Raw genomic sequence first — 15,332 nt, 5'->3', positions numbered from 1 at the left:
ATGTGCTAAGCAGCGACCACATCCTGGCCCAGAAATAACTGATCCTCTCCGCCCATCAAGCCGAAAACAAAAACCACATTTTTTTTTTTTTTAAAGGTTCAAATTCAGCGACAACATCCACCTGTTAAAAGACGATATTTTGTTGTGGTTTGTTTTTTTTTTTTGCTTCCCTCGCACGGTCGGTTCAGTCGGAGCGGGTTCCTCTCGACCGAGGCTTCTCCCTCTCAACTGGGCCTCGGTTGCCTGGTGACGAGGGGGGGGCGGGCCCGGCTGCCCGTGAGGGACCTCCCCGTGACCTCCCCGCCCACGGGTCAACGGCGTCAGGCTCGGCCAATGAGCGTCGAGGAGGCATCATGGCGGACGGTGGCAGTGGCTGAGAGGCAAGATGATCGGCGGTGAAGATGGCAGCGCCCTGGCACGAAGGCGGCTCCAAATTCCCTTACCTCCTCATCATTCACGTGCTCGGTACAGTCATGGTCTCCTTCCCCTTCCTCGCGTTTCAGTTCGGGGCCGCTGAAATTTAACGCGCCCGCCTCTTGGTGTTCTGGTTAGAAGATGGAGGATTGCGGCGGCGGCGGCGGCGGCGGCGGCCGAGGCCGAGGCCGAGGCCGAGGCCGAGACGGAGAAGAGGCTGTCACAAAGGTTCACACCGATGCTAGCGGCGCCGGGAGGTTTAAAGTGATTAGGGAAGTCTGAACAGGCTGGCACTCTTTTTTTTTAAAAAAAAAAGAAAAGAAGGCTGACGGCGTAACTTAATAGAGGTTTTTTTTTTAAAAAAACCATGAAAGGTTTTGATAGAGTGGGCACGGAGAGAATGTATTTTCAACTCGTCGGGAAGAGCAAAAATAAGGGCCATCAATATGAGCAATCCTGCGGTGAGCAACTCACCTCCTGACTGCCCAAAGCCTGTCCACCATCTACAAGGCACAAGTCAGGAGTGGGATGGAAAACTCCCCACTTGCCTGGATGAGTGCAGCTCCCACAACACTCAAGAAGCTCGACACCACCCAGGGCGAAGCAGCCCCGCTTGTACCACATCCACAAACATTCACTCCCTGCACCACCAATGCACAGTGGCAGCAGTGTGTACCATCTACAAGACGTACTGCCAGAACTCACCAAGGCTCCTTAGACAGCATCTTTCAAACCCAAGACTTAAAAGGACAAGGGCAGCAGACACATGGGAACACCAACTGGAAGTTTCCCTCCAGGCCACTCTCCATCCTGACTTGGAAATATATCAGTTCCTTCTCTGTCACTGTCAAAATCCTGACACTACCTCCCTAACAGCACTGTGGGTGTACCTATAATGGAAGAGAAGGTTAGGGAGGGGATGAAAAAGACTGGAGCAAAGAATATTCAATGTGGCCCACATGAAGGCAGGCATAGCTAGGACCCATGCAAGTTTCATTAGTGGCACCTTTTATCTGGGGGTAATGGGGACCCAGAAGACCTGTGAGCAGTGCATTCGAGAAAAAAGTTGTCTAATGTGAAAAGAAGTTGGTTAGGTGGAGGATGGTAGACCCAAAGCCTAACGTTCAAGGAGGAAGTTGAAGTGAGTAAGACATCCTGGTGGAATTGGCGGTGTAGAGGGATTATATGTCCATAGTATAAAGGAGGAGGGCCAAGAAACTTAAAGTGGCAGAGGGTGCAAATGATTTGTAGTGGGGTACTACCAGACAAGAGCAGAAAAAGTAGAGCTGGGAAATAACTTTTGTGGTAGTCTCTTGATTCTCCTCTTGTAAAACACACCAAAGATGTTCTTCGAGAAGAGGTTTGCTTTATAAATGCACATTTTGGTGTTGGGTGGTAAGTGGTGCAAGATGGGTGTTTCTGGATGGAGGTTAGTTTATACAAGTGTTTCCTAGGGCTTGTAAAATAAAACACTATGTATGTCTGTGTGTAAGTAGTTAGTGGGTAATGATGCCTTGGAAAGGGTAGTGATTGAAGATAAAATATTTATGTTTTCCCACTTTATTTTCAACAGTAGTTTTTATGCTGTGGCCAATAGTAATATTGAATTTTCATTAATATTTATATGATTTGCAATTTTGTTGCAGTTTTTATTGAAGTGGCTGCAAAGTTCTGCAGTAAATTCTATGGCCTGGAATTCTCCTCGATTGTGCAGATTTTTGTAGTGCAAGTCACTCAATTGGTAATCCAGTGCAGAAGTCTGTGGATTTAAAGCACACAATATCTTTAGCACAACTTGAGTTTCCATGAGGTTTTGTGCCAGTTTAAAAACCATTGCAATTGAAGCCTATGCCACCCACACTATTGGTCATGTCCCTAAGTAAATGAATTGCCTGTTTCTGTTAATTGCAGGCCTTCGAGGAAACCCAAAATTAAATGGGCTCTCTTAGTCTTGAGTACATTTAGGCAGGCTTTAAAAGATTTTTAATTTTTTTTTAATTTACAAAGATACTGACTATTGTACACAAATATAACTAGCAAATAGCACTTTTTTAAAGTTATTTTCAGAAATTTAGAAGTGGGTTACTCACTGATAATGGATTAGACACTGATGTAAAATGCTTATTTTTTTTGAGATCCATCTTCAGTATTATTCAAACTGCTCTAAGTCAAATTTAAAATAAGAATCACGTTCGAAAACCTCTGCTCAATTGCAGGTTTTGTATTTGACAATACACAAATGAATTTGAATGGAAACTTGAGAAAAAGACCTTCTCAGAACCAGTGCACTTTATACCTGATCACTGTGCCCAAAGTGGAACCCCCACCTCTGAATGTCATACACTAGTGGGTTTTATAAATACCTTGTATTTAAGGAACAGTATTGAACTAGTGGTTCTAAATAATTGTATCCATGGATTTTGAAACAGTATGGCCTTAGTGGGAACCATCTGAATTCTTTGCTTTCTGTACTTTGCTCAGACTCAAGATTTCTGCTGATGGTCATGTTATTACTTGCCCTATTTCCTGTCTTTTTGTTCATCTATTGTGCTGTAGCCGCAGATACTTTTTTTTAAAGCTGCCTATCTGCACTTGTCTAATCATGTTCCAAGTGTTTTGTGAATGAGATGATTTCTTTCTGAGTTACAACAGCATCTGAATTCGATATACTGAGCTTCTAACGTATGTTGGTAGTTAAGATTGTTGCTGGATTTCAACGACAGTAACTTCTCTTGCAAGTATTCATAAAACTGCTCATGTCAAGAGTTTTTCTTCAAAATATAATGGGTTGCTTAACCTCATTATTTGGGATTACTGACTCAAATAAAAGCACATTCTAATGTTTTTCCTCTTACTTGAAGATCGTGTGTAGCCTGGAAATATTTATTTTTCTATTGATTAACCAGTATATGTGGTGCTCATATTATTACTTTTTCCCTTATTGTTCTTTTGTCTTATTGTCTTCAGGTAATGTGTTGATGTCTTCACAAAATGTGACCCTGAGTTCAAAGAATTTCAGCCTATTTTTGACCTGGACACCCCCAGTAGAACATTCTCCTGAAACATTGTACAAAGTGGAGATAAAGTAATTGTAGAATTAAATTACCTTTTTGTTTAAATTGTTTCCTCTTTGTAATGAACTTTCCTTTAGCACGTTTTGATATTGGGTGCCATCTATAGTTTGGAATTTCATGGCAAAATAAATGGAAGCTCACACAGGGGCTCGAGTGGTATGCATGCTGTAGAATCTAGAGCTCTGGCTTTAAACACCAGACTTGGCAGCAGGTTTTGCTGTACCTACTTGGACAGCTTCGTACTGTTTGGAATCTTGAGCTTCCTTTCTAAAAGCACGGTATTACTGTTTTATTTCTTTTTAACTATTTTTCTTTGTACAGGTATGTATTCTTTAGTGGATGTATGCTTCTAAGACACCCCACCGCCGCCCAACCCCGCATCTTTAATTAATACATATAGCTTCTGCCTCAACCACCCACTGCAGCAAAATCCTCTTCATTCCTAACAGTCCTCGTGTCAAGAAATGTCATCCAGTCTATCTCCTTCCCCTTAGTAATGATCCCAGTTTGCTAACCCTTATCATTGACTCAGGGGAAACAGTGCTTCCCTATTCACCTCACCAAAGCCCTTTAAAATCTTAAAAACTTAAATTGAATCTTCACACAGTCAATTTTTGCTCCAGTGGAAATAGTTTTATGCCCTGTGGCTGCACTCATGCCCATAGGCCTGGATGTTAACAGGGGTAGGTTACATAGGTAGTGGGATATGAAGTTTCAAACAGGAAACCCAGAAGTCTTCGCAGCACAGGCATTACTGTTCAGGTGTTTAACTTCTGCTCAACTGTCCTCACCTCACTTCAGCTGCTTGGGTTTCCTGAGGCTTGCAAAACTAAGCCACCCACAGTTAAACCTGCAAAGTAGGTTAAATCAGACTGTAAAACAGGGGCTAAATACTGCAGATGCTGAAAATTTGAAAAAAAGAACATAAAATGTTACAAATACTCACTGCCAGACCTGCTATCTGTGAGGAGAGAACCAGTTAATGCTTCAGGTCGATCACCCTTTGTCAGACATTCTGATAAATGGTCATTGACCTGAAACTCTGTTTCTCTCCTCCAAGGTACTGCCAGACTTGCTGGGTTTCTAATATTTTCAGTTTTTTTTAATATGGGATGCTTTCAGTCTCATTAAATTGGATAAATAGTCAATCCACCACCTTGGATCACATTGGCTGCCTGATCCTTGCTTTGCCTGTTATACCTGCAAGTGGGCAGGTTGAGGTTGGGACTCAGATTTTTCAAAATTTTAACATTAGACCCAAACCCTTCCCATTCATTATGTGCTAAAATTCTCCCCATAGTTTCCCTCCTTGGTGAATTCACATCACACTCAATATGTAATGCCTCTTCACCACGGGGAAACCTAAAGCTGCAAATACCACTCCAACTGTACCCCAATCACTTGTGTGGTACTTCCAGAGGACATAATGATCTTAAGGTTTCTTGTCACAGTCGTATGTGCAGTGAGAGCATAGTGGTTTTATGGACTTAAATGACATATTCTTTTGTTTTTGAGTTCAGTTGAGCCTCGTACACAACAGCTTGCACTTATTTAACATTGTTAATCAAATAAAAATATCTTAAGGAACTTCAAACAAAATTTGACACTAAACCACAGATGGAGATATTAGATTGGGTGAGCAAAGGCTTGGACAAAGAAGTAGAATTTAACAAAGGAGAGAAAGGCAGAGAGGTTTGTGGAGGAAACTCCAGAGTTTGGGTTCCAGACAGGTAAAGGTACAGGCAGCAATGATGGGGCAAAGGATGCACAAGAGGCCATGGTAACTGGAAAAGAAGAGAGCTGTTGCCCGCTAGTTATTGTGCTAAAGTGGGTCATTATTCTTTATTGTCAATAGGTAGGCAGTTGTGTTTGGGAGTTGGTAGTGCTAGACTTGTACCATGAGCCTGCAAAGCTGTGCTGCAGATTGATGGTATTCTGCATTCACTTGGAGCCATGTGTGGTTCATCATACTTTTGTTTTCAGGAGGACCGCATTCTGTCAAGTAGGGAGATGCTTCCTTGCAGGCAGTCAAGAGAACTGTACCTGCTTGGTTGCATATGACCTCTTATTTTCTGCTCTCGGGACTCCTGGGCTACAAGCTGCCTGCCAAACCAAAGGAACGTATTGCTTGCCTTTAGGTTGTTTCTACCTGTGTCAGGTTTGGCTGACCACTGGATGGTCTGTTTTCCTCTCTCCCCTAATTTTAGCAAATAAAGTAGTAGTGAATGTCAGCAGGCTGCCTTTGCTTTATAATCACATCTTTTTTTAGCTAAAGTTGGTACACAAAGGAAACTACGGCTCCAGAAGGCATATTAGGATGGCTGGTGGAATATCGTTGTTGCTTCTTATCCTGAACAGCAGTTAAGATAAAGAACTTAGTAGAAAAGCAGAGCAAACCTGAAATCATATGTGAGGATAGTGTGATAAATTGGGAGTTTAAGGGAGAGGGAACTTTGGTAAGTGGTAGAATTTTATTCTGTCTTTAAAGGGTATTTTGTGCCATTTCTATATTGATGAGAAGACTAACCCTTGCTTATATATTAACTGTTTATATTGTGCTTCTGTTACTTTCTATGTGGATTTTTTTTTTGTTTTGTACCAAGCTGTACTGATTTTTTGTGAACTTTTCTGTATTTATGTTGTATCTTTATCAAAGTTGCAGTAATTTTTAAATCAAAATACTATACAATCCAATAAAAACTCCATGAAGAGTACTTTGCTAACTTAAATGGTGCGATGTTTAAATTCTGAAGTGTGTACTGTATAATAAATGGTGAATGTACATTTAGTGCATATACTGTGACACTTAGGAAAAAAATTAAAACATTGTGTACAAACTGTTATTTATATTCATCTTTCAGGCCCGAGGATGTTTGGTTTCAACCTGCTAATTGCACATTTCCATCTGAAGAAGGCTGTGATGTTACATGCACAATTAAAAATTGTTACACTCGGTATCAAGCCAGAGTGAGAAGCATTTTACCCGAAACTGCAGTTATTTGGAAACAGTCTAATGTGTTTACTCCCTTCTATGATGGTACAGAATTTATTATTCACAAACTGGAACATTGAATCAACTTGCTATGTAAATATTAAATAGTGATCTTATCCTAGACCTTTAGGTGTAAATGTTATTCCTGCAGCATACCTTCAAGTAGGGTCTGTTGACAGGATTATTACCATGCCAAGGAAGATACACTTACTTCAAGTAATTCTTTCTTTTTCCTATGTGTTTCAATCAGATCTAGAATAGTAATTTCAGTTAGATTTCCTTTTTAGATGTGCACTGGCATCATTAATGCCTTTTTTCAAAATGAATTAATATGCACTTGCACTTCTAGATTTCTAGATCATGTGTTTTCTTTTTAAAAAGGGGAGGGCTATTAATGATATTTAAAATATGCCTAAATAAATGTGTCTCAGTTTTGAGAGACAGAGGAAATTGGAAATTTCTGGTCATGCCACTCACAAACTGGATAGATGGCAACTCTAATCTCCCCAATAAGCACCTAATACTTCTTGTTCGGAATTGAAATCAACGCATTCTATTTAAAGTGGTTTTAATTGAGTTTGATGGTTTGTTTAAATGGGATGCTGCTTCTATCTTGATGTCCAAATAGAAATTATTAACTGCTGTGTTATACTAAATACAACTGTATAATATATTGCCAAATCTCTCTTTCTTTAAAGTGGAACTAGGTGCACCTCAAGTGAAGGTAGTTTTAGGGGAAGAATCTGTAACAATGCATCTTCGATTTAATTTAGCACCATGCAAAGAAAAGGTGCTCGAAGCATGTCTGCTAAAAAAACTGACCTATGAATTGAAAATCTGGGATAAGGATGAACATATCAAGGTATGTACTAATTTATTGAACCTTGACATCTTAAGATAAAGCAGTAGCAGCAACAGAGTATCTTGTCATCCTGGCTTTTATTGCAATTTAGTGGAGCATCACCTTTACAACATTGAAATATACTGCATTCCAGAATGTTATCCTTTGTGGAACTTGAATCCTGACAGGTTTTTAATTGGGATTCCTGATGATTTATTTGATTTTTAACAATATTTTATAGTATCTTGATATACTGTTGATTGTTATTTGATGTGTTTTTGCAACATGGTCATTTGCAGTTAGTTTTGGTGAGGGATATTTTCCATTCAATATTGGCTCAATGTCCCCTAAATGAAGTGTCAGCACAGCCCAGGTCATGGAAGAGAGTAGAAACTTTACTTGACATACCTGAGATAAGCACATAAGGGAGAAAGAAATAAAGTTATCCAAGTCAGGTAGTTGAAAAGTGGTGGGAAGAGGCTCACGTGGAACATGGACCTGTTGGGCTGAACAATCTCTTCTCCTGTGCTGTAAATGCTTTGTAATTGTATGTTTAAAAACAATGCCACAAAATGAATTTCACCAACTCAAGTATTTAGTCCTCTCAAGTGAAATAATTTCTGTTTACTGTTAATATTTTATTTTTGTTTCTGTTCAGTGCACTTTACCCTGATTAAAGCAGTAAGTGTGGCACCTACTCCCGTGTTTCTGGCAGCAATGTTCTGAGCCAGCCAACTATAAGATGCCCAGGATGACTCATATCTTTTTCTCTTGGTCCTTATTCCATCCTTTACTAGTGGAGAAGTACCAACCCTATGCCGGGTATTTTTGGACACCGAACCAAGCTCTCAGAGACTTGTGAACTAGAAAATGGCAAGAGTCTAACTCTATATTCATTTTGTGGCACTTTGTTTATATTAATCATTTTGTGGCACTTTGTTTATATTAATCATTTTGTGGCACTTTGTTTTGTTCCTGAAACAAAATACTGAATGCCAACTTTCAAATGCATCGCTTGTGAGAGTTCAAGATTAAGCAGTTGATTTGTTGATGACCTTTACACCAGTGGAGAAACGGGACAGCCAATAATGTTAAACACATCTGTTCAATGTGGAATTCCAGTAGTAAAGTTAAAGATGTCCAAATTTACATTACTCTCTTTTCTTTCTGGCAGAGACCAATCAAACAAAGTTTAATTAAAAACTCAGTGGAAATTCAAAGAAGTGAATTGCGTGGCAATAATAATTGCATATCTGCCAGGTCCATTGACAAGAGTCTTTTGAAATATAGCAATTTCTCTACGCCATATTGTTTCAGTTTGAAGTCAAAAGGTACGTTTGTCTTATTCTGATATCTGTGGGTGTTGTATGAACTTTTTTTTCTCACATTCCTGTCAGTTGGGAGGATGTGTTTCTGCACTCTTTCTATTGTCATTCTATGCCTGTGCTCTTGGAAATAATTAAAAACAGCTAGATTTGTCAGATTTCTCTGATGCTCCTCCTGACTTCTTGTGGTAATATCTGACTTTCACTAAATGCCTGCCCATAGAGAATGTTTTGTCCACAAAGAATTGTTATTGGCAGAGTTTGCGTTTCTGAATAGGTTATAATATGTCATTTATACATATCCAGCAAGTCACCAATGCTTCCTCAAATTTATGCAAACCCGACTGGTCAGTTAGATCGGGATTAAATGCCTAACTTGCTATTAATTTAAACTTTCTTTTCCAAAAGAAAATACTTAAGACTTTTTTTTCTTCTCCCAGTAATAGGCTAACTCCTGTCTAGAAGAAATTAGTTTTGAAATGAGGTAAAAAGAATTAACTCTCAAAATAACAAACTGGAAGGGGTTTCAGCACAATTGAAGATAGCCCCATACTTCAGAAATGAAAAGTTTTAATGTCCATTTGCGTTGCAGGTTATAAAATACCAAAAAAAAAACCAAAGTGTCAAAAAGCCAACATTTCCAAGACCAAATCTGGGGAAGATGAATCTTGTTCCATTCAGTATTTGTATTTCCATTCAGTCTTTCATGTACTTGTATTGAAAGAGGAACAGAAACAAGTAAAAGATTTTTAGGAGTATCTGCAGCTTTAGTGACAGACCTGCATTTTCAGTGTAACTATATGTTTTTGAATATGAAAAACTGCAATTCAGGGCCAATTTTGGGAACTTTCAGGCTTTCTGAAATTCTTGGGTCAGCATTTTCTACATTTAAAAATACATTGTAATGTTTCACTTGCTACTGACTGTGGAGTGCACAAATTTGAGATGTTGTTTCCTTCATTAAAAGCAAATTATGATATTAAATATTATTCTGGAAAATTAATCCAAAAACATTTGGCTATATTCTTTGTGAAAAAACTTAATGTTTTATACCAGTTCCAAGAAACAGAACTTTATTATCATAAGTTAAGTTTTGTTGCATTTGAATAGTCAACAATTCATTTCATTTAACCAACAGTAATAATGTTATCGCCACCCCCCCCCGTTAATAACTTGTAGCTGATTATTGTCTTTAATCAAGAAAATTGATATTGTATGTAAATAACTGAAGACATAAATATTTTAATATTATTTTTTATCATAGAACTGCAAACTGAAAAGTATCTAGCCATAATGGGATCAATGCTGGGAGTATTCATTCTGATTTCAATAACAGTTGCTATTGTGAAAAAAATAGCCTGGGTCACTTCAAGCGTGAAAATGCCTGCAGCCTTGGTTTGTACAACTGATCGAAGTACTTTGTGTTGATGTCATTAATATAGACTGAGGCATCATTTTTGATAACAGACATAGGAATTTTAAGAAATAGAAAAGGTCATTTGGTCCAGAAAAGCTACCTCTTTCTTGACTTTTGTCAAATGCACGCTCTCACTACATCTCAATCTGCCTGTTTTTTTTATATATATATACTTCACTCCTAACAGTTGTGAAATAGGCAGTGTGCCCATGGCTACCTTTCAAGAGACCCAACTATTTTTGAATTTGTGGCTCATATGAATTTCACCAGCGAGCTGCAGGACACTTTGCCAGATTTGGAAAGCCAAAAATCAGCTGGCTTTTGTGTCTGATGTAGTGCAGCTATTGTAGGGATCCAAGCTTGCTCCCCAATTCTCAAAAATTCTCTCCCAAAAATTCCCCTGGTCATGTTTTGGAGTGGTTTCTAGCGTTCCATACTGGCAGCCTCTCAACAATTGGCACACTTGGACTTAGTGTTACAGTGCATACTCTATCCATTCGTACATGAATATGGTGATTGGAGTCAGACACCCTCCATAAGACCTCATTTTGCATACTTAACATCTCCCATCAATCTTGTTGCTGGACTAGTAATCCAGAGGTCCAGACTAATGATCCAGCGATATGAGTTCTAATTACACCATGGCACTGTTAAGTAAATAAACGCTGGAATTTACTAAAGACTAATATGAGTCATGATGGCTATGAAACAACTGGATTGTCATAAGAAGACATCCGCTTCACTAATGTCCTTTAGGGAAAGACATATGTCACCCTACCAGCTTGGTCTATATGTGACTCTGGACCCACAATAATATGGTTGACACTTAATTGGCCTCTGAAATGGCCAAGCAAGCCACTTAGTCGTATTCAAGGTGGTGGCTCAATACCACCTTCTCTCGGACAATTAGGAATGGGCATTAAATGCTGGCCTAGCCCTATTGCTCATATCTTGAGCAATTTTTTTAAAAAACTGGGTGCATATTTAAAGGCTCGCCTAAAAATTGAATCAATTTTGGTGTCAAATTTCCATGATGCCATCCTGATGTTCCTCTAGTTGCCCCCTTTTCAGGTGAGAAGTAGATAAGTGGCAGTTGAAAATTGTCCCCCAATATGGCATTATAAAAACAATTCTTCCCAGTTGTCTGTTTTCTAATTTTAAATAACATTCACTACTTTTCCAACTCCAGTCAGTGTGAATGATTTGGCTGGGTCAATTTTCAGTCATTTTCCAGAGTTTTAGGGAATTCAATCACCTTAAAGTATTCTGTTTTCTAACATCCTTAACTTTTTTTCTGCCAACTTAGTTTGTTGAGACCCAGGTTTTTTTTGTTGCCCAGCACAGCACCTCTCGAGTACTAATACCCTCCCTGTGGAATAGTGATCAGTATTGTACTCAGGGTCAAGTACTTCACAGATGAGTATCAGTTTAGAACCAAGTACATAACTTCACGTTATATTACTCCTGTTTTTATTCGGGGTGTTATCTTTAACCAAAAGCTTAACTTAGACTTGAAAAAGCAATTGCAGAGATTTACCATGTGATAGTGTTGCCACATATGAATCTTCCGCTAAAAGCATCTAATCCAATGGGATATAAATTGGTGAATTTGACTGTTTTCAAGATATACTTGAACTTTGAAATTCCACTAGGTTTATTGTACTTGATATATCTGTGGATCTTTCAACAAACTTGCTCATTTTTTACTAGATCATAAGAAATAGGAGTAGGAGTTGGCCGTTTGGCCCATTGAACTTGCTCCGGCATCAATAAGATCATGGCTGATCTGATTGTGGCCTTAACTCCACTTTCTTGCCTACCCCAGATTACCTTCGACTCCCTTGTAGATCAAAAATCCATCTAACTCAGCCCTAGATGTATTCTATGACCCAGTCTCCACTTCCAAAAACTAATGACTCTGAGAGAAGAAATTCCTCCTTATCTCTGTAATAAATGGGAGACCCCTTATTTTTAATCTGTGTCCCACAGCCCACCACAAGTTCTAAATTTCCCACAATGGGAAATGTCCTTTCAGCATCCACCCTGTCAAGCCCCCTCAGAATCTTATGTTTCAATAAGATCACTTCAGGTTCTTCTAAACTCCACGAGTGCAGGCCCAACCTGCTCAACCTTTCCTCATAAGACAACCCCTTCATCCCGGGAGTCAACCCAGTAAACCTTCTCTGAACTGCTTTCAATGCAAGTATATCCTTTCTTAAGTAAGGACACCAAAACTGTATAAGTACTCTGGCCTGTACAGTTGTAGCAAAACTTCCCTACTTTAATACTCAATTCCCCTTGCAATAATGGCCAACGTTCAATTTGCCTTCCAAATTGCTTGCTGTACCTTCATGCAAACTTTTTGTGATTCATGTACAAGTAAAGCCAGATCCCTCTTGTTCCGCTGCGTTCTGCACTCTCTCCATTTAAATCATATTTTGCTCTTCTATTCTTCCTGCCAAAGTGGACAACTTTACATTTTTCCACATTATATTCCCATCTGCCAAATTTTTGCTCACTCACTTAACCTGTCTTTAGTCCTTTGCCAACTCTTCGTATTCTCCTCAAATTTGCTTTCCTACCTATCTTTGTATCATCTGCAAATTTGGCTGTAATACAGTATGTCCTTTCATCCACATCATTACTATAGATTATAAATAATTGAGGTCCCTGCACTGATCCCTATGTCACTCCAATAGTCCAGTTTGCCAACTTAAAATGGTCCATTTATCCTGACTCTGTTTCCTCTTAGTTAGCCAATCCTCTATCCATACTAATATATCACCCCAACAGTGAGCTCTTGTGCACAAACCTTTTAGTGGCACCTTATTGAATGTCTTTGGAAATCCACCCTGCTTGTTATATCCTCAAAGAATTCTGATCAATTTGTAAATCAAGATTTCCCTTTCAAAAAACTATGTTGGCTCTGCCCGATTGTATTTTTACAATGATGTTAGAAAACATGATTTTCTAAATGTCATGTTACTACCTCCTTTATAATGGATTCTAGCATTTTCCCAATGACAGACATTAGGTTAACTGGCCTATAGTTTCCTGCTTTCTGTCTCCCTTCATGAATAGAGGTGTTATGTTTGTGATTTTCCAATCCAGTGGGACCTTCCCAGAATCTAGGGAATTTTAGAAGATTACAACCTATGAATCCACTTTCTCTGTGGCCACTTCTTTTAAGACCCTAGGATGCAGGCCATTAAGTCCAGAGAATTTGTCAGTCTTTAGTCCCATTAGTTTTAATCTGATTAGTTTTCCCAGTACTTTTTCTCTGGTTGTTTTAAGTTCCTCTCTCACTTTTGACTCTTGATTTTCTATTAGGTCAAATATTTTAGAAGTTTGGGACTTGTTTCAACCTTTCAGAAATTTCACAGAATATTGGTGTCTACAAGTGAATGTTTGGACTAAGGTTCCCAAGTTAAAGGAATTACATGCCTGCAGGATATTTTGCCACATTTCTTTTTTTCTTTTAATCTTATATATTTTCCTTTCTTCTATTCCATCTTTCCCATGTCTTTTGTCACTTGCTCTTTCATTTTATTTTAGCACACCTTTTTGTAGTTCTGTTAATTACCCCTTTTCCCTTCAGTGTTTATATTCTTGAATCTGAACACTTTGTTTAATTTATCTTTAGTTTTTCTTTTCATGGTTTATGCTGTTTTCCTTCTTTGCTCTAAAATTCTTTTCTATAATATTTTAGATAAGTTTTGCTTGTCATTGCCAGAACCTGATAAAGAGACATCTGAGCTGAGGTTTATAGAATATGCAGATTCCTCCAGGTACTGGTGTCTGACTTAGCTTTCCCAGTGTTTTAATATGTGCCGATTGCGATTGATGTTCTGCGATTAAGCACTTTTTGTGCTTACTTGTGCTTATGTTTTCTTTAACTTATCCTCAGACTCAAAACATCCGTAATAAACTGTTATTTACTTTATGCATTGTAGACATGAGACAGGAAATTTTAGTGATTTCATTTACTGTTTTTAAAGCATCCTTCCCTTTATCACTAAACTAGTTTTACTTTATTAGGATTTCACAACGTCCACAATTTTTACACAGAAGTTGGCAGACACTCAACCGGATGTATGCAAGTTGTCAATCATTACGTACTGTGACAAAAATGAGACAGAAATGTATGAACAAAATATTGCTCTTGAAAGAAATCTTGTGAAAGAAACCAATTTTTTGGATAATGCTGACTGTACAGATGAGAGTGATGAGGAAAATGAATGCTGTGATTACACAGATAGACGATGGATTCCAGATGGAGTGATGTTAGACAAAGATGAAATGCTTGATAATGATCAGCACCAGGCACTTATTGCAGAAGGGTATCAAAAAGCAAATTGCTCTTTTGATTCTACTATTGGTGCTGTTGACCTACAAAGCCAGGAATCTGACTGTACAAAGCACAACAGACCACAGACTAAATCAAATATTGATGTTTCTAACCCCATCAGCTTTACTTCTGATATACTTAATAGCAAATGTTCTAGTGATTGTATTAATTCTGTGCTGGACCACGATGAACAAAGCAGCAATGCTGATATCCCTTTAATGTCAGTAAAGGTACTGTGTTGTAATGATGATGATAATTACGATGATGTTGGTGATGACGAGGAAGATGATCTCTTGACCAATAACGTACCACTTTGTGATTTGAACTTTCAAACCTGTGACCTTACTTACCGGTTTTCCACTCTGCTGCCTGGAGAGTACGGAAACTGAGGAAGAAGCAAATATTGTTTTCTATGTAAACTAAATTTTATATTGGTATATTGCATAAACATTTCACATCCTTATTTTCTAAGTAGATATGAATATCTATTTTCAATGAAACATTGAAGGTATTTCACAAGTATTTACAAGGCTGCTGACATAGAAGCATGAAGAAATTTTCAGTATTTCAGTTTGAGGTGCCAAGTATCCTTAATGTAATGTGTCTATATTTCAATATTTTTTTTACATTTTCTTGAAAATTTGAATATTAATAGAAAAAATGGTGGCTATTAAAGAGAAGGCATTACCTTAAAGCTTTCATTTATTGCTATTAATCTACTATGCATTTAGTTGGTATTTTATAAGTTTTGTGCCAAGATGCTGTTCAGGATCAATTCAAACAGTGAACATACATAGCTGCTTGAGATGGGGCAAGGATGGATTGTGTTGCCACATCTCTTTAACCTTAATAGCAATGATCATGTGAGACACTATTTGGGAGTGATGACTTTGGAGCAGAATGAAGAATTGGCAATGGACG

General features: G+C 38.3%; 1 protein-coding gene across 1 annotated transcript; it reads left to right on the top strand.

Annotated features, from left to right (window-relative positions):
- Window positions 1–268: 268 nt before the first annotated feature.
- LOC121291716 (interferon lambda receptor 1-like) lies at window positions 269–15,105 on the top strand. The gene is made up of 7 exons (XM_041213210.1): window positions 269–465; window positions 3,382–3,499; window positions 6,350–6,525; window positions 7,179–7,342; window positions 8,496–8,652; window positions 9,911–10,041; window positions 14,102–15,105. Exons 1-7 carry the CDS (start codon window positions 402–404, stop codon window positions 14,798–14,800), a joined length of 1,509 nt encoding a protein of 502 aa, XP_041069144.1. The 5' UTR covers window positions 269–401; the 3' UTR covers window positions 14,801–15,105.
- Window positions 15,106–15,332: the final 227 nt, after the last annotated feature.

This window comes from Carcharodon carcharias, chromosome 19, assembly GCF_017639515.1.
Source record: "Carcharodon carcharias isolate sCarCar2 chromosome 19, sCarCar2.pri, whole genome shotgun sequence".
NCBI classification, from domain to species: domain Eukaryota; kingdom Metazoa; phylum Chordata; class Chondrichthyes; order Lamniformes; family Lamnidae; genus Carcharodon; species Carcharodon carcharias.
This window is presented reverse-complemented; position numbering and strand designations above follow the sequence as displayed.